The 24,379-nt window shown below is 39.1% G+C and overlaps 1 protein-coding gene across 4 annotated transcripts in view; it reads right to left on the reverse strand.

Annotated features, from left to right (window-relative positions):
• LOC103151017 (membrane-associated phosphatidylinositol transfer protein 2) overlaps window positions 1–24,379 on the reverse strand; it is a 96,637-nt gene that overhangs the window by 12,248 nt on the left and 60,010 nt on the right. For all 4 annotated transcript variants that reach the window (XM_016681086.1, XM_016681085.1, XM_016681084.1 and 1 more), the window contains exons 2-13: window positions 22,194–22,407; window positions 10,568–10,782; window positions 9,187–9,308; window positions 8,568–8,801; window positions 6,951–7,289; window positions 5,969–6,064; window positions 3,735–3,839; window positions 3,570–3,625; window positions 2,186–2,276; window positions 971–1,124; window positions 684–873; window positions 473–592 (exon numbers count right to left, since the gene is read on the reverse strand). In XM_016681086.1, the coding sequence (XP_016536572.1) occupies window positions 473–592; window positions 684–873; window positions 971–1,124; window positions 2,186–2,276; window positions 3,570–3,625; window positions 3,735–3,839; window positions 5,969–6,064; window positions 6,951–7,289; window positions 8,568–8,801; window positions 9,187–9,308; window positions 10,568–10,782; window positions 22,194–22,271 (1,800 nt within the window). In that variant the 5' untranslated portion in view covers window positions 22,272–22,407. The remainder of the gene's footprint in view (window positions 1–472; window positions 593–683; window positions 874–970; window positions 1,125–2,185; window positions 2,277–3,569; window positions 3,626–3,734; window positions 3,840–5,968; window positions 6,065–6,950; window positions 7,290–8,567; window positions 8,802–9,186; window positions 9,309–10,567; window positions 10,783–22,193; window positions 22,408–24,379) is intronic.

Genomic DNA, 24,379 nt, shown 5'->3' on the forward strand with positions numbered 1-24,379 from the left:
TCTGAAGGAGCCTTACAGAGGGCTGCCCTGTGCTTGGAAGCTTGGAAACTCCTTCTGAGGAGGAGCTGTTCCTCAAAGATGGAGCTGGGTCCACCCAGGCGTTTTACACAGCTTGAATGGTTGCCGTGGGAGATTAAAGGACTTAAATGCATGAAAGAATCCAGGCAACACTCCAGGTCTGTGTTTTGGGGGGAACAACTTTATAATATGATGGAAAGCTTAAAACAGTCAGATTGACATAATTCTGCCCCATGAAAGCAGCATTTTTACATTCAGATCCATTCAGACATTCTAAGTTTCAGTGAGAAATGTTTTCTTTGTGACAGCTCTAGCTCCAGCTAGCTGGATGAAAGTTTTAGTTTCTTAAGAACTGATATTATACACTTTTTAACCAAATGCACTCCTTTAACTGACTATTCCAACTCAGAGCAGCCAGTCAGATGAGTTATGGTCAGAGAGATGAGACGTGTACCTGGACACTGATGGTGCTGCCCCGCCTGCTGCTGTTCTGGCTTTCTGAGACCGTCACAGAGCTGCTGCAGAGTGCGTCGAAGCCCAGGATCCCTCCCACACAGTCCCCGATGACGCACACCTGCAAGATGAAGGGGAAGCCGACCGTCACAAATTCACAAATCCACTTTGTCCGGACATGTTCCTTTCTCCACCGTCACACTCCGACTGACCTGGCCGCTGAAAGCAGCTCCTTCTGGAGACTTGATGAAGTCACTGTAAACCTGATTGGCTCTTAGAATGACCGTTGCCACGGCGTCCTGGTACTGCGGCGCAGACGTAGCCAGGAGAGGCAGAGCGGCAAGCGGGATGTGGTCCTGACTGCTGGACAGACAGCTCTCATCGTAGCTGTACGGACTCAGACTGCAGGTTGTCGAGGCGGAGCGTGTTAGTTTAGCTTAACTTAGTTAAGAGGGCTGAGTTTGTTTGACAGTGTGTTACTGAAATGTTCGTCACTCACTTGGAGACGAGTGAGAAGGCGTCGACGCAAACAGCAGGACAGGGGACCATCCGGACGGTGAGGCGTCCGAGCGCCGCAGGGTAGTGGACCCTCATCACGGTCTCAAAAGCCCCACTGAGAGTGTTCACGTCTCCCTGCTTGCTGTTCTGTTCACCTGCAGTCCAACAAACAAACAAAAACCAAAGGCATAACTTTCACCAACCTTTAAAAAGTATTTCAGTAAATCTCATCTCTCCATTCTTAAAGAGGCAGTATTATGTAATGTCAACTTTTGTGAGCTTTAAATCGTGTTATGATGTTATTTCCTCACCAAAAACACACCTGGAGTGTTACTTTGATTCTTTCATACATGTTTGAGAACTCTATTAATCTCCATGGCAACCATTCAGCTGTGAAAAATGCCTGGGTGGACCTAGCCCAGCCTTAGAGACACAGCTTTTCCTCTGAGCTGAAATTTCTAGGCTTCCGCCTCACAGAGCATCCCTCCCCCACACACTCCCACTCAGCTCCTTCAGACTAGCCAGCAGCAATTAGCAAACACCTGGTGAAACTGAGCATCTGCTGAGCTCAGTATAGGAGCTACTTTTCAGTGAAACGCTCATAAAAATGTTGTTAAAGTTTTAATAGAGGAGCCATGTTGTGATGACTTCCTGAAGGCGGAGTTTCAGAAAGAGCAGGAGTTTCTTAAAGAGACAGAGGCCCAATTTCAAGACATTAAATTACAAAGTCAAATTTCTTTTATGTCATAATTGAAATATATAGGCTGTGTATAACTGAAGGTAACAGTTACTTGCTAGTGCTATAAAGTGGCACCATGTGAGTATAAAATACATAATACTGCCCCTTTAATTTGAATAATTGTAATTTAATTGACAGGAAAAAAAAGGTAAAAAGCCATTTCTTCCTCAACAGATGAAAACCTTTTCACCAATCAACTAGTCTTACCTTTATTGTCTGTGCTTTTTGTCAGATTGATCTTAAAACACCTTATCTAGGCTTAGAGAAAAATTTCACTAATTTAATATGTTCACAAAGTTAATCTGAATCAAATCTATATTCCTTTTATTACATCTTCATTGAGCTCTTGTGATACTTTTCTTTGCTCATATTAAACTCGAGATGAAGAATGGGTTCAGCTGACCATGAACACAAATAAAAACCATGAAAGGTTTTTGTTTTCTGAAAAATGTTCCAAAGATTAACACGCTGTTGTACCAGAGCCGGTGTCCAGTATGTTACCACCATGCAGGACCAGAATGAGGACGTGGATTTTGGACGGCTGGGGACACTGCTGGGACGGACAGTCCTGCAGACAACAGGAAGGGAGACACAGAAGGAAAAAACAAGGGCTGGTTAATAGGAAAGATGGAGCAAATGTTAACAAAAAAGCAATAAATCACTAAAGTTCCCCATTTTTATGCGTCATAGTAAAACATGAAGCACAAAGTTTTTTTGTTTTTTTTTATTTATGTCAAGCTAAAGATTCAGATTTTTTATTGCATTGCTGTAAGAATAACCAATTTAATCAGGAATCTGAGTTAAGGAAAGGAAACTTCAGGTTTGGACAGAAACATTTGCAAATCTGGGTTAAAAGGTTAAAAATCCAAATAAAAGGAACTGAAAGGAAATGGATTTGATAAAAAAAAAGATAAAGACTAGCAGGAAATGAAGGTGAACACAATGAAATATTTGTGGAGAGAGGATCGGAGGAAAGATGGTGGGAAAAGATTTGGAAGCAAAACCCCTGACATCATGTCATGTATGAATCAGAGTCTGATGAGAAAACAGCAGGAAATAAATTTTAGTGTAATGAAAAAAAGGATAGAATTCATTTTCAATAAATTAGAATATTATTCAAGTTAGTTTACTTAACATTATATAGATTAATAACAGACTGATATTTAAAGCTTTGTTGATTATGATGATTTGAAATGAAAACGCTGCATTTAAGATTAGAATATTACATCAGACCAACAAAAAACAACATTTTTAATAGACATGTTGGCTTAATGAAAAGCATGTTTTATCTGCTAAAGGTTATTTTCAAAATGTACTTTTAATCTGACAATCAAGCCTCAAAAGAAAAAAAAAATTCTAATTTATCTGTAATTAATCCCCAGTCACATCATACATGTATTTGTATTAACACATGTATGTATTAATGTCAAAGTTAAGGGGTCATTTGGGTTCAAACAGAGTCAGTTATAACTTAGCATTTATTTATTCATCCTAATAATTGTTCAACTTCTTTTAAAGTCATCTTAGTTCGTGTTTTCTTGTTGTTTTTTGAGTTCCTGGTATGACTGAAACTTGAAGTAAAATATAAAGTCTTGCTAAAACGGATATGCGGCCTCTCATGCTCTTCTGGCCACACTCATAAAATAAATGGACCCAGTAGAAGAGAGAAGCTGGGCCTTTCATGTCTATTTATTGGGGAAATACTGTAAACAGAGCTGGAGACTGCAGCGGACGGACAGTCCTTCTACCTACACCAGCATGGAGGGTCAAAGGTTATTTAGCAGATGGGTCACTGCCTGTGAGAATTAGATTTTTTTTTTTATCCATGGAGTTAAAGTGAGAGTACGAGTGAAGCCTGTACCTCCATCTGGGTGTCCTCAGTGACGCTGTAGTCCTCACTCAACTCCTGATACGCTTCTGTTTGAATAGAAATCAACAACTCAGATATTTATCTTTTTAAAAAAGTGAATTATTTTATCTACGATTGTAGTTTTCTTTAGAATGAATATCATGAATGGTCGTCTACCTTGTGCTTCATCCACTTCTATTGTCTCGATCTTGTCCATGAGGTCATTAGAGCTCCACTTGGTGATTTCCTTGGAGAACATGTCCTCGTTATCCGACAGGTCCTCTGCAAAACGACCACAAGAACTCACATGTAGCACTAGCCTCTTCTTGAAAGCAATATTTTCTACACAGACTGTGGTTTATGGCTCTTTTTGAAGTCTTCAAATTCAGTTTCGGTGGCTCAGTACATCCTGTCAGACGAATCGACTGATTGAGATCAGAGCATATTCATGTCAAGTCAAAGGAACTGTCGTCAGGGTTTCTGCAGGTTTCAGATTTAATGCCTTTAAACAACCTTTTAAAGAGAATTATAAATTAAATTTAAGATGTGAATTACGAGAGAAATGTACAAAATAAAAATGCATATTCTATACCCAATTAGTGCTAAGACTGTCACAATAATCAATAAATCAATTAATCACATGATAAATTAAAACAAACTCAATGATTCTGATTGCCATGATTTATCGATTTTCTCTTTCTACCAAAAACTGGATGATAAACGTCTCCAGTCTGGTGCTTTGGTCTCATCTAGTCGTTTTTTTTGAAGGACAGTTTTGTTTACAGAAACTTCATAATTACATTTGTTTGTTGTTTTGTTTATTTAGTTTTGGATATTTAAGATGGCTTCTGGTTCCAGGGTTAAATGTTCATTAGAATTTAATGTTTATTGGTCTTTGAGGATGTGCTCTTGCAATAATACTATAATGGTACTACTACCATTATAGTACTTGAGAATGGTCTCAAAACAACAATATTATTGTTTATCGCAATGACTTCTAGAACAATTTATTGTACAGCAAAATGTATTATCGTCACAGGCCTAAGTAGTGCACAGAGTCCACCTGACCTCATATGGGTCGGGAGCAAAAGTGAGCCAGTGGTGAAGATGAGCATCGTCCAGCTACCTGACAATAAATTACACTTTCTCATGATAAACACAAAAAACAGCTAGCATTTTAAGTATTTAGGGCAAGCTTACAATTTTTTTAAAGAAATTTAAGACATTTTAAGGCCTTAATTTTAAATGCACAAACTTAAGGCGTTTTAAAGATGCTAAGAGCTCTGGTTGAGCTCAGAGACTCTGTCAAATCTGAGTTAAAAATATTTTACTGGGACAAAACAGACAAAACAGAAGAAAAAGTTTATTTTCTTCTGAAGAATTACAGTCGAACTTCAGCAAGTTGTAGTTTTTGGTGGCACATTTTGTTTTACATTTCTTTTCGTATAAAGTGTTCCAAAATGTCTATAATTTTCCTTTCTCTGTGTTGTAAAGTTACATCTATCACATAAAATCTAACTGAAATACATTTGCTTTCCATTGCATCTCAGTTTGTTTTGTTAAGGTCTATTTTACAATCCATCCGGCATCTGAGCACCATCTGCTTTACCTGCAGAACAATCAAACTGTCCACCTTGGAAAAATGTGCACAGACGTTGCTTTGTCTTACTTTAAATGGCCTTAAGAAATTCAATCTGAAAACAAGAATACTTATTTTAGTCACATTCTTTGGCAAGGAGGATATTTTTCTCCTTTACGTGCCCAAAGTTTTCCACAGCACTTTATTAATATTGAGCATTGAGCGCTGTACTGTGTGGTTTGGGCAAACTGAAAATAAGGTGGTGCTTTAAAAAAAAAAGCAGGAAAAAGCTCCTGAGGGCTGCAGCCTGCTTCAGGTGCTGCTGAGAACTGGGACCTAATTTGTGGAAACTGAGGAGTAACTTCTGTGAAGGGTAAAAACATAATTTTTCATAATCTGAAACAATGCCAAGCAATAAAAAGCCCCTCATGTGGAGCGATTTACACCACCGACGCACAAAGCTGGGAACCTCCACTTCACTTCTAATTACTATAATTACTAAGGAGTAGCTGAATGTCACACAAATTTGCTCTATTTATTTTTTTATTTTTCGGTTTTGCTTTCAATTGAGGATGTTTCCAATTAATTTTAATAGGCTATACCTTTATTAGGCTGGTGACATTTTATATTTGACTTAATTTATGACAACATGTCTCTTATCTGTCAGGAAATAATAAGATTAGAAATCATAAAACACTTTAAAAACGTCTGAAACCAAAACCTTGGTCCTGATTCCAGTGGAGCATGTTTGACAAACTGGATCAATCTTTTGGGTCCTGAGCTGCTGCTCATAACGTGCTGATTTGGATTTCAGAGTGACGATAATTGTTACCGTGGGCATCAAAGAACTCGTCGTCAGTGCTGTCGTCAGAGTCCCGGGCAATGCTCTGCATCCTCCACTCTGAAATGCTGTGGTGAGACGGACTCGCTAAAAACATAAACAAAACATTTAATTCGGCTGTTTCTAGTCAAATGCCAATAAAAGTTATGTAATTGTTCTGGAATGAAATCTGTTCATTATAAGTCAGAGGTACATTTATTCTTTCTGCTCTTATCTGCATATTGAATCCATTACAGACTTGAATGTTACTGTTTACATTTACAATGTGTTTGCCTAAGTTTTGGTTAACTATACCTTAACGTCCTGATTTGATTTGGTAGATGTAGTAACCATATGCAACCAGCAGAGGGCGTGTAGCGCTAGAGAGCCATAGCAAAAAACACTGAAACTTCCTCCTTGGTGCGCGAAGATGTCAGTGGCTGGTTTATTGAATTATTTCTCAGGTATGAATTCACACATAACTTGCCTGTGCTGTTGTAAGTGGGTTTACTAACTGTTAGAAAGCTTGTGAAAACTCTTTGTTACCATCTATATTTACACATTTTGTTGTTCAGAGAAAAGGTTTAGCCTCAGTTTGCTGGCAGCTCCCAACAGACAATGCTAACCCATGTGTGAATGTAGCATTATACTGTAGACAGCCTTTGCACGAGGTTTGGTTTATTCTGCATCTGTTATTTGCTATTATCATATTTAAGTACTAAGTTAATTCTTAAGAAAACTGTACTGTTGTTTCAAGTTGGGAATCATTGTTGTCTATGCATGTAAGTTATAATAACTCATCAATCACCCTGTAGCAGAGGTAAGAACATGTTTATGCAATTATTTCCCTTTTCAAGGCTTTTACGTAATTAATATTCTGTTAAATTATAATGAAAACCGAAACCAGAATATCAGTAAAACACTGTAATGAAGTAAAAAGTTGAATTACTTTGTGTAATAAATTGATAAATGAAAGCCAAGGAGCTCCACTAACTTCCTCTCTTTGATGACCTGTTGGACGATCTGGAAGAGGTGGACCACTGCTTGGTGAGCTCCCCTCGCGTCTCTAGAGAATCTCCAAGCTTTCCTCGAGTTCCCTCGACCTCTGCAGCTGACCCCAGGTTCTCTCCCGGCTGTTCCTGATCTTGGCTAACAGAGGAGCCATTGGTCTCTGCTACCCCCTCCTCATTCAGGCTGTACTGCGCCATCTTCTTGGCTAACGCTAGCTGGGTTTCCAGCTCCAGCTGCCTGATGTCCTCGATGGTGAGACCGTACCATTCATCCTGCCAGCACCACGCCTGCCGGTGGGCTCGGACCATCACTTTGCGGAGACCTGAAACAGTCATTAGCCACATATGTTGGGAAAAAAATGACTTATTTTGGCCAATACTTCTAGTCTTGGAGGTGAGACATAATGCAGCCTACACTTTACTGGAATTCACTGATTAATTTAAAGAACTTCCTACTTTACCATCCCAGAACTTACAGAGTTGCTTTTCCAATAACTTACTTTCCAGAATTTACTTGGTATTTTCCAAGAATGTAAATTAGTTTCCTTGACTTATGGTTGCTTTCTAGCAGCTCTATGGTACTTTCCTAGAAATTTTAGAACAGTTTATTCAAAAGTACAGTTTCTACCCCAAACTGCAGAGGTTACTTTCCAGAACTTGCCCTGCGACAGACTGGCGACCTGTCCAGGATGTACCCTGCCTCTCACCTGGAATGTTAGCTGGAGATAGGCACCAGAAACCCTCCCGACCCCACTAAGGGACAAGGGTGTACAGAAAATGGATGGATGGATGGATTTTCCAGAACTTACACGGTACGTTACCGGAACCCAAAGTTGATTTTATCTAACTTAAAGTTTACTTTCTAGAATTTATCTGGTACTTTCAAAGAACTTTGAGACAGATTCTTCAAAAATACAGATTACTTTTACAAACATAGAGGTTACTTTTCAGAACTTGCATGGTACCTTCCCTGAACCCAAAAGTTTGTTTCTTTAACTTAAAGATTACTTTCTAGAACTGATATGGCACTTTCCTAGAACTTTGATTAGTTTCTTCAAAATTTGTTTTTCCCCCAAAAAGTACATGTTACTTTCCAAAACTTAAACGGTATTTTCCTAGAACCCAAAGGTGAGTTTATTTAACCTAAAGGTTGTTTTCCAGAATTTACATGGCACTTCCCCAGAACTTTAAGATTAATTGAAGAACTGGACACTGACTATATGTTTTGGAGAAGTTAGTGTCCAAAACATATGGATCACTTATAGATCAGCTTGTGGAAATTAATTGTTATTTTCCAGAACTTACTATCTTCAGCTCAGAGGCTATTTATCTTGAACGTAAAGATTATTTTCCTGAGGGTGCTCACTGTTAGCTACATCACTTTTTGAGCACTTACAAGGTTGTGCATGGCTACTAGAAGTGTTTAAGCTTTTAATAATAAGCCCACTTGTAATACATATACCTTTTTTTTTACCATCAACCTCGATGAGTTTTAAGTTTTTTCAATATTAAAATAACTTTTTTTTTACATTTTGCTTTTTCTGCTCATGTAATCTATGAGTTGAGGATAAAGACTCTGACACCAGAACCCAAATACTTACCTACGTCGTGTATGAAGCGCTCGATCTTGGACTGCATGCCCCAGTATCTGAACTCCACCTTGCAGAGCTTGTAGGCGCACATGACGACGGTCTGACCAGGGTTGTGGTTGATCTCCTCGATCCAGTCCTCTGACAACGGGCCCCGTCTGGTTTTGATTGACTGGTACAGCTTGGGGTCTTCTTCCACCAGGTATTCATGGGGAGGGATGTAGTCCTTGACAATGTCTATAGGATCTGGATTGCGGAAAACACAATGGATTGTTAGACCAAGGCAGATCCGAGCTGCAGATATAACCAGAACCAATAACGAGCTGCCAGAAGAAAAATATGTAATTTTCTGTCTCTTATGTAATCAGGCCCTGCAGAAAGGTGTCAGCAGCAGACTCAACATTTCTTCTGCTCCCCAGTGAATTTTAGTATGCAGAGCCTCAACCCCGGCTCTTACACTCCTCAACCTGTGTGCCCCTGTTACAGCATGCCGCAGCTTCCACCGCAAATATCGCTGTGCCGATTTGGTTCCTGTTTATTAAGGGGATGACAATCACACAGAGGATCCCAAAGGAACAATTCGAGAGTAATGACCTGGAGAACAGGCATTTAGATAGATAAATAAACTCACCGACAGTCCTCTGTCTCTTTTCAGCGGAGGATAGATTGAAGACATCTGCTTGATTTCCAGTGTCTGGTTTGTAATACGTCTCAATGTCTATGGAGAATTTCTCAACAAATGGACAAGTATACCTGGGAAACAAGAGGAGCGGTCTATTAGGACGGAAACCAAATCCCAAACATAAACTCAATCTGTGAAATACGCAGAAAACAAAACTTTCTCTATTTGTTACTTTTGTGAGTGACTGTCCTGAAGTTTGTTGCTTGAACCAGATAAACTTTATTCTTTCTTCAATTGTTTTCTGGAAAAAGGTCTGAAATGCATTTAGTGAGACAAAGATATATCGAGTAAGCCTTCATGGATCTGGGAGTTGTCAAATACTGCAATTTGCTATGCCACACATTCATGTTTACTCGATTTAATTGTTAATTTCAATTAATTAATTACATAGACTTAATGAGTTCAAAATTGCTGCGCAATTAATCACTTTTTTTGTTTTAGAATAAAAAAGTCCTGAATCAGAGCTTTTGTATTTGCGTGTTTCTGGTCATTTTTGTTTCAAAAAACAATCTGGTGGGACTCTGGAAAAAACTATTGTTGTGTTGTAACTTGTGCTAAAAGAAGTTAGCCTGTCAGAGAAGCTTTTCAAGCCTAAAATAGCATCTCAATGCTAAACATGATGCAGCAGTACAGACTTCCCCAGTGCTAATGTTATCATCCGCAGTTCACATTTCTGAAGAAGGGTTGTTTTATGTAATCAGGCCCTGCAGAAAGGTGTCAGCAGCAGACTCAACATGGAAGTTGAGTCTGCTGGAAGTTCCATGGAAGTTCCATGGAAGTTCCATGGAAGTTCCTTGGAACTTCCATGGAAGTTCCTTGGAAGTTCCATGGAAGATCAGGAGTTCCTGAAATTCTGGGAAGCTGAATACTGATGAATATGATCTATCAAAGTGGGAGTTGCTGAAGACGTCAGCGCCGTTTGTTTCACTAATGGATGGGAGTCATGTTTCAATTAAGCCATCTGAAACCTGACTCTTTCTTGTTAGTGTCTTCCCTACTCCCCCAAGTTAAGAACTTGAGGTGAAGTCTCAGAAATGTTCTAGAAAATGGAAATTTCAAAAATTTAAAATGCTAACCAGTTGTTGAAACTGAGAACATTTCCAAAAGTAAAAAAAGAAAAACTGTTTTGAAATGTCCAAGTTTTTCCTAGAAAATTTCTGAGATTAATCTCAAAATGTATGTTGTTTATATATATATATGTAAAAATTTAATGCTGTTTATTTTATATCTGCAGTGGCCTTAATTTGCTGTTGCACTGTGGTGTTAGCATACATGATGTTAGCATGTACGTGTGACAGCGTCGCGCTGCCTTTGCGCGGTGTTTCCTCACCGGGTTCGTGTATAGGGGTAAGCATTCCAGGACTCCTCCTCCACACGAAGGGCGGCCTGAGGGAGGATGGCACAGAACCAGGACGGGATGTGTTTGCCGATGTGATAGACCTTGTGAGTGTACTGACCCGACCCTCCCGGGCCGTCCTCGTAAGGCTTGTTCTCCAGGATCTCCACTCCGCTGCCCTCACCGCAGCTCTCCTCTCTGCTCTTCTTCTGCAAGGCGGCAGGACGATGACGGCACAGGAGGAGAGACATGTTCAGATTCATCAGAGGAGAAAGGAAATGAAGCATACATTAAAACTTCTGCCTTGTTCACAGTGTTATTGAACGGTTCTGGGAAGTCTTCATACAGTTCCTTGTATTCACACCACTTCAGATTAAAAGGAAACAGTGGCTGAGGTGGATCGGTGGATTCAAAAACACTTTATTGTTCCCAAAGGGAAATGAAAGGTAACTCATATTAATTCAAGAAAAGTCAGTTCAGCTGCACAGCATCCAAAACAAGAAGGAACGGTTTTCAAATAAAGCAATTTTCCACCAGAAACACAAGAATGAAAATTTGGAGAAAAACAAAGAAAAAATCTCAATGACAGTAACAGAGCTGCTCCGATGTGCTAAGCGGTGCAATTATAGAATTGCAGTACAAGGATAAGATCGGTTTCGCATGCAACTATCGGCCGAACGACAGACATCCAAAATTAAGGAAATAAGAGTCAATTTATCGGCGCACCCCTGCTACTTTTAATAACTGCACAGTATTTTTTTCCTGTGCTATAAGTTAGACCTATTCATAATTTCTGCTTTAATATGCTATACACCAGATTTTTTTTCCCCACTGGCAGACAAAGGATATTTGCAGGCATGTATTCGCCTACAAATATCGCCGATTACTGATATTTAAAAAGATCAGATTTTGGCCAGTACCAATTTTTTTGTCTGAAATGTCGTTAATGTAGCAAGAAAGTCACTGATTCACCTAGTGATAGGTGACTAATAGCAAACGTGCAGACATGACCTGGCGGCCTCTCACAGCAGAGCAAAAGAGCACAGAGTCTGATTTTTAGTCCTTTGCTGAGGTAGATGAGCTCGAAGAATAATCTCGGCTTCACACGTAAGTATCGGCCGATCACCGATCTCTCAAAATTCAGGAGGAAATCGGCGCCGTTAATTGGTACATTGCTATTTTTATTCTCTTCTATTAATTTTTGTTATTTTGCTTTTACTCTCTCACTCCTACCAGTAAATGATTTGCTATGTTGAAATACAAAGTGACTAAGGTGGTCAGATTGACTGACGAGGACAGCTTTCCCAATGGGATGAAAAATTCTGTTGCAAAATCGTCAGACCTTTGAGAAAACGACAGGATGAGAGAAACCAGAGATTTAAAAGCAACCTCAAGCGGAGCTTCATCAATCATTGTGTGCTGTTCTCTCAATTCTCTGGTCTTTCTCTTTAATGCCCGGCTAAATCCCTGCAGCCCTTGCATAGCAATCCTGTCCGTCAGTCAGGACTCGTCCTACCTGGTCATCACATCTTGTAGCTGGGTGGATGGCGCAGCAGCCAAGCAAAGAGACAAGAAGCACATAAGAAAAAAAATGCTGCTACCAGGAGATAAGACAGCTTTCCTTTGAATCCCTGCAGCCAGAGTCCAGCTCTGACTCCGAAAAAGTTGTTGCCCGTTTATCTCAGAGGAACAATCGCAGCTGTCTATCAGTCTGGGAAGGGTTATCAGGCCATTATCAGGCAATTTAAAGTCTGCAGAGAGAAAAATTAATCAAACTGGAGACCGTTTAAGATGGCTGTCAATCTTCAAAGATGTGGAGAGAGCAGCAAATTCACCCCAGGGCCACACCATGCAAAGGTCAGAGAAATAGAAAAACGCTCCACCATGCATCCTACAGGCAGCAGGATCAGAACAAGACTGAATAAATGCAACTTGTTAGGAATGGGAAGGGCTCTTCCTTCAAAAAAGATTATGGAAGTGTGATTTAAGTTGCATCCAACAACGGCAATGTTGAGGTGTTTGACCACAACACCATACCAGCACAAACACTTCAATCTGACTCTGGAGTTCAGAGGTTGGGTGGCTGACACTGAGGGTCTGTAGTCGTTGACCCAACCTTGAATTTCTCTGATAATCAAAGTACTCCAGAGTGAAACGGCATCCTGTCTGTCTAAACTGCAACATGTAACAGGACAATGTACACCAGGAGGGGCTTCAAAAATAAAAACAAAACAAGGGCTCTGAATGGTCGAGATGAAGTCAAGATTTCTGTCAACCAAAGAGGAAAAAAAGAAAAAGAAAAAAATCAATGTGCATCTCAGAATCAGTGTAGTATTTCATCAGGCTAAACAGAGGAGACCTCAGGATGATGTAGGGTGTTTCAACACATCATAGTCCAGTAGATACGACTCCACTTGGGACCAAAGCTGTAACATTTGTTGCATTTTCAGGCGGTGCAGTTCGCTTTCACACTTTAACTTATTACACAAACATACTAGAGTTTGATTAAAGTGGACTAAACAGAACTGGGTTTGAATCCACATTTAGCAACTGAAACTCCTGACTGCAACTCACCACCTAAAGTTTCCGATGCCCTTCGCAACCACAGAGAAAGACGAGATTTCTAAACATAGATCCAGACGTACCAATGCCTCCTGGATGTTCTACATGCCTCAGGTAGAACATGATACAAGTAGAACATCTGTATGTTCTACCTGGATGTTCCTCTGGTCAGTATATGAAAACCCTTCATTCAGTGATATGAGAGGAAATGAACCAAACGAATGGTTTGATTATTAAAACCAAACCAAAATCAAAATTGTTCATAAACCATGTCTGACTGGTGAGCATGCACTGCAGATAGGTAGCATGAAACTAAAAGTATAACCAAACGAATGAATTATTTTATATTTTGATTCCAGAAAGAAAAAAATATCACAATTAACAATGTAACAGTGTCTGTATTAACTGATTTTACTTTAATGGTGAAACGTCCAAAACCCGAATCTCATCTCTGACTTTTAGTAACATATTTGATACATTGATGTGTTGTTGTCTCACTTTAAATCAAGCAGGGAACATTAACACCTTTCATTTGCTCTGCCCCAAGACAATCCGACGCCTGAACAGAATTTAATTATCACAGATAAGTTCAGAAGAGAGACGTCCAATCACTGGTTTCCTTTTGGCTCAGCGTGTCGCTTCCTCCCGATGAGGGGCAGCAGATGGTTTGAGCCACAGATTCTGTAAGACTTGCTGTTGCATTAGGCTGGCAGCTCTGCAGAGGGAGTCTGGGATTACACCATCAGTTTATGCACAAGCTTCATCTCCTTAAGAGGCTGTCAGACTGTTACCATCTGGGTTTGGTGCATGTGCATGGCTTGCTCTGTTACGGGAGACAAACTTTCTACTTTCACTGTCGCGGTTCAGATTTTATTTCAAGAATACTTGTGTGCATCACTGGGAGTTCATTTTAGTAAAAGTCTCAGCAGTCCAGGCTTTTATTGAGTTACTGAGCTACATGTTTCCAATCTATCGACTGACTAAGAAAGCTTTAACTGTAAAGTATCAAATATCTTCCAGGACATCACTTTAAATCAATTTGCTGAGTGCTTTCACCTGGGAGGCTTTAAAGTTACAGTATGTAACTTTTATACAAAAAAAAAGTTGTTTTTTTTAACATATTTGTTAAAATCATCATTAAATTGTGACTGTCAGACAGATAATCTGTGAAATAAATGAAGCTCCTCTACCTTTTCCCAGTGCTAACTGCAGAAATACTCAGTTCAGACAGAAAAAAACAATCAGAGCAAGGAGGAGGGTCTTAGCGCTGTCAATCACTCTTGTGCTAAGCTACAGCTGGTTCACCACAACATAGCCTGCCACGAATGCTAATGCTAATTAGCATGGCCACAGATGATAAATGGTTTGAATTGTTTCTCCTCCATTAGCACATAGAGCAGTAGGCGAAAACACAAGCATGATTGACAGCGCTAAGACCAGAGTGTTCTTTATCTTTACCTTTACTTGTAAAGGTGTGGAAAAGCTATAAAATAAATGAATCCTTTACTAAGACAATATAATAAGCTCAAATTAATTTTTTTACACGTCACTTCAACTTGTTTTTATTTATTTTGCGTTTTTAACATAATCACTGCAGATATTGGAAGCCCTTAAAAACACATGAGATTTGAGTTTATTTTTTAACGATTCGCTTAGGCTCCAGTGGCCTTTATTGAACATGGAATAGACAAGAAATAAATTAAACAAAAATGATGGAAACCTTGTTAGACTATATGACATAATGACATTTTTACTATAAAATGTAACTAAGTTTAACTTCACTCAGTTAGCAAAGTCAAAATAGTTCAACAGTTGGTCATAGCAGGACAATGATAAAAAGTAATGACAAATAAACAAAGAAATAGTTCTGCATAACTAGACACAAAATGAGCCAGAAATTATGACAGATTCTAGTTTTAATGAGTGAAACAGTCCAAAACGTTCATATGGGACTGTTGAATCAGGAGGCAGAAGATACTTTGTTTCCACCAGATGATTGAGAAGTTATTTTATTGCATCTGTAGTAACATTGGTCGCAACAGGACCAGGAATAACTCTAGGTGAATACAAATCATCGTGATCATTATTAACAGCCAGAGTAGGGCGTTCAGGGTCAAGAACAAGAGCTTAGATTGAATATGGAGCTCGCTCTCCAGAAGACTTTAGGGAAGCGACGCAGTAATGAAGGTCAGAGGAGGCCAACAGCTGGAAAATTGCTGTAATCTAGCAGGTAATGTAATTTAGGTGAGGAGCCAAGGGCCTCAAATGATCCCCTCTGAGACTGTGGTGTGTGAGCGCCGATGATCGGAGCAAAGAGCAGAACAGATTCAGACGCAGCGCATTTATCATAAAAAAACAAAAAACGATCGGACCGTCACACAGACGGCTGATCATACAGACACAACAACTATCAGTTTAGACAAACAACTCTACCTGCTGCAGCAACAGGAAGAGAAACACACTGATAAAAGCAGATTAATCAGCTTAATCGTGATTAACTGATTATTGAGATAATCTTCAATTAAATTAGTAATCAATTAACTGTTAACTGGCCTATACAGACTCAGAAAAAGGCAGCTTGCTGAAAGAACAACACACTTAGAGTAGGAAATAAACTTCTTTGTCTGTAAACCTGCTCCACCCAGGAGTTCTCAAGTGGCAAAGTTTTAGCTTCACCTGGTTGAAATAATATACATTAAAAAAAATCTATCTATGCTATCCGTTTATTAATAATTAATGTTAATGTTGCAATAATCAATCAATTACTCGCATGACAGATTAAAATAAGCTAAATTTTTAGTAGTATGTTTTCATAGAGCAATTGTGTTTCCAGAGACTTCATAACACACTTTATTTATGGTTTCAGTTAATTGTCATTTTTATTTCATGTCATGTTTTTATTAACTATGATTAGAAATTATTATAATTAACAGAAATAAGGTCTTTTAAGAATCTATTTGTGTGTAATTAATTTACATAATGTTTTTCACTTAATGATAAAGTTTCTAAAACAACTTTTAAGAATATTCTAATTTATTGAATGGATGTGTGGAAGTTTGTGGTGGTAATGTGTAAACATTTTAAAAGACATTTGAGCGTTTTAAATAAAAATACTTTCTAATATAGCTATAGATATAATATGAAAGGTATGAGAACTGATTCATGGCTCCCAGAGCGTTGGCAGCGTCTCTGTTGACCATGAGTGGTGAATTGTAACACACGACTTTCCCGAGGATCTCGTTTCGGCCGGGCTGAGTCCGTCCTGAATAATTTATGTGACAGAACAAACTTGACATAAACCAGAGATAAACCTGGAGTAAAACATAATCCTGGAGAAAATCATGGGGGTCCAACCTGCTGTCCCCCTGCAGTGATGAATTTTCACAAGTGTACACGAGCGGTCGCCATAATAACGACATCCTGAGGACAAACAGAGTGGAAGGATGGACTTTGTGTTAGAAGTCTTGCTGGCACACCTGGCTTGTTGATTGGCTCGTTTTCTTCTGAACAGAAAACTCTGGGCGATAAACAAAAGTGTATCTTCAAGAAATATCAATGATAAAACTGAATTTATGTCACTTGTTTTTGATTTTAGATTCCAGGTTTTAGAGATGCACTGGTCCAATATTAATATTGGTATCGGTCCCGATATTGAAAACATTTCTAGATGGGTATCAGTGACAATGTGCCTGATCCATAAGTACAGATCTATTCAGTCTAATTCTATGTTTTGTGCTCTGAGCGATGTCATGCTTTATTGTTTATTTTACATTATATTTAGATTTCCTAATTACACGTTTTAAACCATTTTAATGAAGGTTTGTTGTTTATTTTTACAATTTATTTTGTTTCACATTTTTGCATTGTTCTCGTCAGTTTCAGTTTATTATTTTTGGTTGGTTTACTCCTAATTGTGCCAACTGAACAAATTAAAGTTTTTTACATGCTTGTCCAAGAAGCTGCTGGTGTATGTAGGTGTGCTGTAGTGGTGCAGAGTTATCAAACAAATTGTTATATTCAGTACATTTATGTCTGTTTAAGAAAAGAAACACTAAGTCAATTCAGTGTTGTTTTTATTTATCAATTTGGCTGATAGTAAACCTCAGATATCAGTATTGGAAGTGAAAAAAGTGGAGCGGTGCATCTCTAATCAGTTTACAACACAAGACTTTGAACTTGGTGCTTCACTGAAGCAAGAGAAGGAAGGAGAAAACAGAGCTAGACAGTTTACCACCATGTCTGTGATTCCCCCCGCCCCCGCAATTTTATTTATGTTCAGGAGGTTTTTTTAAACTTTATGTTGGAAAGGAAACAGAGGGCATAACCTTATGAAGCATATTTGCAACCTATTCTTACAAGGTGATTAAACTGAGAGCTGATGTGTATGGTAAAAAGTTCAGAAATTGTTTTCTTTCCATTTTCCTTGACTAGCTTCACTGCTGATAAATAGCATCTCCACAGTGTGATGCTAGCACCACCAATATCATTTCTACCCGTCCAGTCAGATTTCGGTGGATCACCATGCCTCTGTGGGTTACCTTTTTCCTTTTTCTTGGAAACTGCTTTACGCAGCCTCCAAGCTTCCGCCTCACAGAGCAGCCCTTCCCCTCGCCTTTCCCACTCAGCTCCTTCAGACTAGCCAACAGCAATTAGCAAACACCTGGTGGGACTGCACATCTGCTGAGCTCATTATAGGAACTACTTCTCAGTGCGAATCTAGTAAAAACGTTGTTAAAGAGTTAATAAAGGAGCCATGTTGTGATGACTTCCTGAAGTCAGAGTTTCAGGAAGGGCAGGAGTTTCTTAAAGAGACAGAGGCCCAATTTCAAGGTAAAATCTCTTTTAAGTTATACTAAATATATACAGCATTTGTTATGCTGGCAACTGAAGTTAACATAGTTTCTTGATTATGCTATGAAATGGCACTATGTACCTGGAAAACACGTGATACTGTCCCTTTAAGCATTAATAAAAACCATTTGTGTTGATGCAAAGCAGTGGGATGTTTATATGTGGCTAAAAACCAAAGTAGCTTCAAGCATTGTTTTCTCAAGAGTGGTGGCATCCAAGTACATATGGCAATAAGTTAATAGCAATTAACTTATTATTAATAGGTGTTCTGAATTACAAAAATGCAATAAATATCAGAAAGTACATGGGAACACCTCATCTAGGTTTTCTTTTGCTGACAAAACATTTAAAAAATACAAATGTTCCTCAACACACTGGTGAGAAAAGCTGTGCTATTTTTTATGTTATGAAAATATTACATATTTTATTTGAGTGATGTTTGAATCTCATGTTACTTTATCCAGCAATGAGCTTCAGACACCAAGAGTCGTCATGGCGACTGTACCACCACGTCTCCCTCTCTGTCTCGTTCACGCCACAAAACCAAATGATGGCAGCAGCTGCCCCGCTGCAGGTGATGTCACCAGTTACCCCGGCGACAGGCGCTCCAACTGTGACGCCGAGGAGCAGGAACTGTGTGTGTGTGTGCGTGCGGGTGTGCATGTGTGTGTTTAACTCTGTACAGTCATGTATTTGTATGTTTGTCCACATAAGCAAAGTTATGATAAAAAGAAGCAAACGCCGTTTCTGTTTTGTGTCTGCACAGATCTAGCTCCTTAATAACTTCATCTGATCAAATTTAAATGAGTTAGGTTGCATATCTTCCGTCGCAGTTTAGAATAAACGGCGTAAAAAGGAGGAATGGACGCGGCTGTCGCTTCATTGCTATTTGTCAGTAATGAGCTTCATGATCACAAGCTGGAACATGTCGCTCTAAAATGAGATCCTTTGTTTAATCTGCCCTGATTTACGGCTCCTAAGTAAATGCAGGCTGCATTCATACTGAGATGTTGCTTTTTTAATGACATTTTAATTGTTTTCACAAAGTTATGAAAGGAAGCATAAAGCCCAGACATATGGAGCACCATCTGGTCTGCAGAGCGACACCGTGACCTCTCAGCAACATTTTCTCTCAGATCCTGTTCTACAGGAAGACACAAGGACACCTTCAACCCCCGCCCTCCATTACACGTATCAGATATTACCTGAAACAAGGTAATGCTTCGTAACCCCCACTAAAATCATCATAGCTGCCCCTGATCCAGCCTTTTAAACTCGGATAATACGACGCAAACCATGGGGGGGTTGGGGGGGGGTTACGCTAAGTTTGAAGTATTGCTTTAGAAATAACCAGCAAAATTCAAAATAACTTCCTTACACTTTATGTTTGCTTTTGAGGTGGTTTTTGGCTTTTCCGATAACTCGCTAAAAAGTAGAAGGAAACTCATTTACTGAATAAGTTCAAACCTCCAGCTGAGAGGGGAGGCCTCAACGTCCTGTCTATTGCAGTCATGCGTAGCGTCGATATCTGATGAAGTTACGGTTTATGGAGTCCTGCTGATTTGCTCCAAATCACGAGATATAAACAGGCCTAATGTACATTTTCTTTTTTTCTATTTGAGACCTTTTAAAAGGACAGTATTATGTATTTTCCAGGCACATAGTGCCCTTTCTTAGCAGAAACAAGTAACTATGTTAGCTTCAGTTGTTATCAAATATGTCTTAAAAGGCGTTTAGTGCCTTGAAATTAGCACTAAACTAATTTCAAGTTAGTTTAGTCTAAAAAATATCCTGCTCTTTCTGAAACTCCACTACCTTATTAACCCTTTAGCAACGTTTTTACCAGCATTGCACTGAGAAGTAGCTCTTACAATGAGTTCAGCTTATACTCAGTTCCACTAGGTGTTTGCTAATTGCTGCTGGCTAGTCTGAAGGAGCTGAGTGGGGGAGACAAGAACCTCGGAAGCTGCAGCTCTGAGGAGGAGCTGCGTCTTCGAAGGTGGGGCTAGGTCCACCAAGGCATTTTAAACAGGTTGCCATGGAGATGAAAATATTTTTCAAACGTGCATGAAAGAATCATGGCAACACTTTTTGATAAGGGAATAACATTATAACATGATGTAAAGCTCAAAAAAGTCTGTTTTGCATGACCCTGCCCCTTTAAAAGTTTGCTCAAAATTAGCATGATAATTGGATTGAAACATATCTGTAGTTTGGGTTTCATGATAGAAACAATTTATATGAGTCTATTATACACAACTTGTGTTTTCCCACTTGATAGTCGCCATAACTCCAGTTTAGATTAAACACACCAACCAATAAGCTGTCAGCGTACAAATCCTACATCACCAAGTTTGTTTTAGTCATTTCCATTCCTAAGATTTATAAAGAATATATATATATATAAAAACACCTGTAGAGTCTGTAATTTTTATTTTCACTTACAAAGACTCTCTTGACCACTTCAGCAGGTCGACTGGAACTGTACAAGAGAAGCAATCAGTAATATAATGTTTCCTCCTGTTGGCTGGTTGCTGTAGTTACACCAAAGTCTGTTTATGAGTGACTGATCTGGTATCAGCAGACAACTCATCCAGCGGAAGACTCAGCTTCCGTAATAAGCTTACTGAGTGAGAATCGGGGGAAAAAAAGAGAGAAAAACTATTTAAACCACTTTGAATTGCTTTGATGCTGAAAATGTGCTATATAAATAAAATTACCTTACTTTACAAAACTTTCTCTTTGTTGTGACAGAAGAATGTAATACAGATAACTTTGAAAGAAATCAAACTGCTCTGCCTTCTCCCAGTGCTTCCAGTGCTGACTACAGAAATACACTGTTTGACCAGAAACAACCAATCACATGTCAGCTGTGTGCTGCTGTTACACTGGGAAAAGAGTTCAGTTGCACCAGAAGTGGACCAAAGATTAGAAGAAGGCCAAAAGTATGACATGTTACTCCGACTTACTGAATCACAATTCAAACGTTGAGAGGGTTTCTCACTAGAGCAATGAGAGGAAGCAGCTCTCTGTTGAGCTACACACACTTCTTTCAAAAACCTGTATGTTTGTTTGTTGAGCAAACAAAAACTGCTTTGATAAAGATTTTGTAAATTTTGTTCTGTTTTCATTGTAAATCCTGAAGTTTGCTATTTAACTTTTCTTTCTAACCCCACAATGAAGGCATTCTTTACATCTCATCGGTTTTCTAAAATAATTTTTATTTTTTGCCAAAACTGATTTTAACCAAAAACAAACAAAAAAAATTGACAAAAGATGATTTAGGCAAACAAAAACAAAAAAATCCTTTTTGGCAAAAGATGAGTAAGGCCTTTATTTTAGAAAAATGATATGTTAAAAAAAATAAGTCTCTAAAGCTGCAGTTTGTATCTTTACAAAAATATGTTGTTTTTTCCCCCATATTTAATAAAACGGTCTGCAGAAATGCACCGCTCCCAATCAAAGCCAACCAATCAGATTCAAGAGGAGGGACTTGACGTTGTCAATCAAACTCGTGTACACAGTTCAATGTGTTAATGGTGGAAGAGCATCTTTCCATTACAGGAAAATCGTTTTTCCGCCATCATTAATACTTATGCTAACTAGCCTTAGCATTGTTGGCCCGCTATGTGGTGTAGTTGTAGCTTAGCAACAAGCAAGTGAGAAAGGGTGAGCACGAGAGTGGTTGACAGCGCTAAGACCCTCCTCCTGGCTCTAATTGGTTGTTTCTGACTGAGTCACACCAGGAAGAATGGAGAGAAGCTATTTTCCCAGACTGTCTGTCATATATTATACTGTCACAACATCATGATGATTTTAACAAATAGCTTTAAGTAAACAGAGTGTCATTAAAGTGTTTCATAACTGGGCCATGTGTCTCTGTTTTGGAAATCCAAACATGGTCATCCCACCATGTAAGTGTATCTGACAAGTATATTAATAACAGGAAGCTTTGTTTAGCTTCAAATTGCATTCGTAAATGAAACAAAGAGGTTTAAACCAAAAATACTCCATAGTTTAAAGGTTCCTGACAAAAATTATTTATTTTCATTTAACCTTTAGTTTACCAGGAAAATCCCATTGTGATTAGAAATCCTGGCCAAGATCAGTGGCAGCACACAGACAGATTACAGAGCATTCACAGCAAAATCAGAAAAAGTTAACACCGTTAAAAGATTCCTCCTGAAAATCAGCAGGAAGTGCTCACCTGGATCATGTAGAGCTGAGCGATGCGGTACTCCTCCACACTCATCGGCATGGGGATCCGGTACTCCTTGATCAGCATGGCTGTGCTGGAACAGAACCGACTCTGCCTGCCTGCGTTCGCGGGGTCTGAAGGTGAGGCTCCTCTCGGTCAGGCTTTGCTAACCCAGCAGCATCGTTAGTCAGCGAGGAGGCAGCCGTCTGTCATTTCCCCCCGCCTGAGACAGAAAAACAAACGGCATTCAGTGTGGGGAGGAAAAAAACGACAACTCTATAACGTCCCTTCAGCCTCCGGCTTACTTACAAGCCATAGGAGGAGTTAGCATGCTTGTCTGAGGGATTAAAGCCCTCCATATACAAGCCAACACATCCTGTGTGTGTGCTCCAGCAGATCTATTACAAGGTAATCCACTGACCCAGCAGCAGCGCTGAAATCCTCCTGCAACCTAAATCCCAACTCTGTGGCACCAAAGATGCAGCAGCGATGGCACTGAAGGACTAATCTTTGGTGTGACCTCTGCAGGTTCTCTACCACTGCAGTGTGGATGTATTTATCTATCTGATCTGACTTTTATTTAGCAATTTCTTAACTGCCCAAAGCTTTGATTAGAGCTGGACAATAAATCTGTAATAATAATCTACTCAGTTTCTCCAGAACCAAATATAGAGATCCAGCATTCAGCTTCTATGCACCACTAATCTGGAACAAACTTCCAGAACACCATAAAGCAGCCGAAACAATGAGTTCTTGTAAATCAAGGCTAAAACCCCCACCTGTTTAGAGTTTCTTTTGAACCAAATTGGAGCCAGGAGGCGGGTCTTAGTGCTGTCAATCACAGTCATGTATGTGCTCCTCATAACATCCCTCTTTCTCTCTGCTACATTACAGCAGGTTCACCGCAAGAATCCTGAGGCTCGTTAGCATGGCCACTGATTTCCCTGCCATTAGTACGTTTAGCAGCGTTAACATTTTATTGTTGAAATTTTGTATTTTGATTTTGTTTATTTGTTTATTTTGTGATGTCCTTTTGTAATGTTTGTAAAATGTTAAAGTTGCTGAGGCCGTAAATTAGAAATTTGTTTCCATTTTGATTTTGCCTTAAGGTATTTTTTTTTTATAACTTTATTGTAACTTTTGTGGTGTGAGCCCCAGGAAGGTAATAGTCAGTGGTCTAGAGTAATGGGGATCTCTTAACAATAATAATAATAATAATAATAATAAACTACATAAGCATGATTAACAACGCTAAGACCCGCCCGTGGCTCTGATTGGTTGCATTTCTTCAGGTGGCAATAATAGCTTAGGAAAGAGGTGAAGGGGATCGATCTTTCCACAGATTATCTCTCATATTATACTGTCACGACATGCTGACAGTTTTAACAAATCTGTAAACAAAAAAACATTTCTGTGAAAGTTACACACATTAGCTTTAATGGTGGAGGATAAGAACAACAGACAGTTTCTTTCAGAACAGCTTCCAAACTTAGATTCTGCTGACCCATGATTCAAATGAATGGCCTGGAGGCAACGTGTGCTGTGAATTTCCACAACATAAATAAACTGAACTCAATTAAGCTGAATTAATAACACCCTTCAGCTCATCTGCATTGTTGGCTCATTTTCCTCTTGACACTGTGTGTAATGAATCCAAACATTATACGAGTTTCACTATGCTAAACTGAATCACTGAAATAAATTAGCTGTGGAAAGCTATTTGATTTATTAAATGTACCCACATGCCTGTGCTATCTGTGTTGATTTAATGTTAAGCTTTTCTTTATGTTATTTTCCAAGTAATTAAGAGAAAACGAACTGAGCATAAAGCTAATACAGAAAATGTCGTTTCTTTCATTCTAAAACAGTCTGTGTTTACATTTCTCTTTTCCGAATTCCAGTTTTTAGAAATATGGTGGCTGCGATGTGGAAACCAGACAGACAATCTTATAGTGCTTTAGATCTCTGAATGTAAATGACTACATAAAAGGACACTGAGACAAGAAAGAGGCTGTTAAACTCTTATTGCAGTCGGTGAGTGTACACTAATCACATCCTTAAGAGGACGGCTTTTCTTTTTTCTTTCCAGTGATCCAATTACATGTTTTGTTTACACAACCACAGCGGACACTCCCTGCCCTGCCATACTGGAATCCTGACAGTCTGAGCCTTTACAAATCATCGGGATTCATGAT

The sequence above is a fragment of the Poecilia formosa genome, unplaced genomic scaffold (genome assembly GCF_000485575.1).
Source record: "Poecilia formosa unplaced genomic scaffold, Poecilia_formosa-5.1.2 Scaffold269, whole genome shotgun sequence".
In the NCBI taxonomy this organism is placed as follows: Eukaryota; Metazoa; Chordata; class Actinopteri; order Cyprinodontiformes; family Poeciliidae; genus Poecilia; species Poecilia formosa.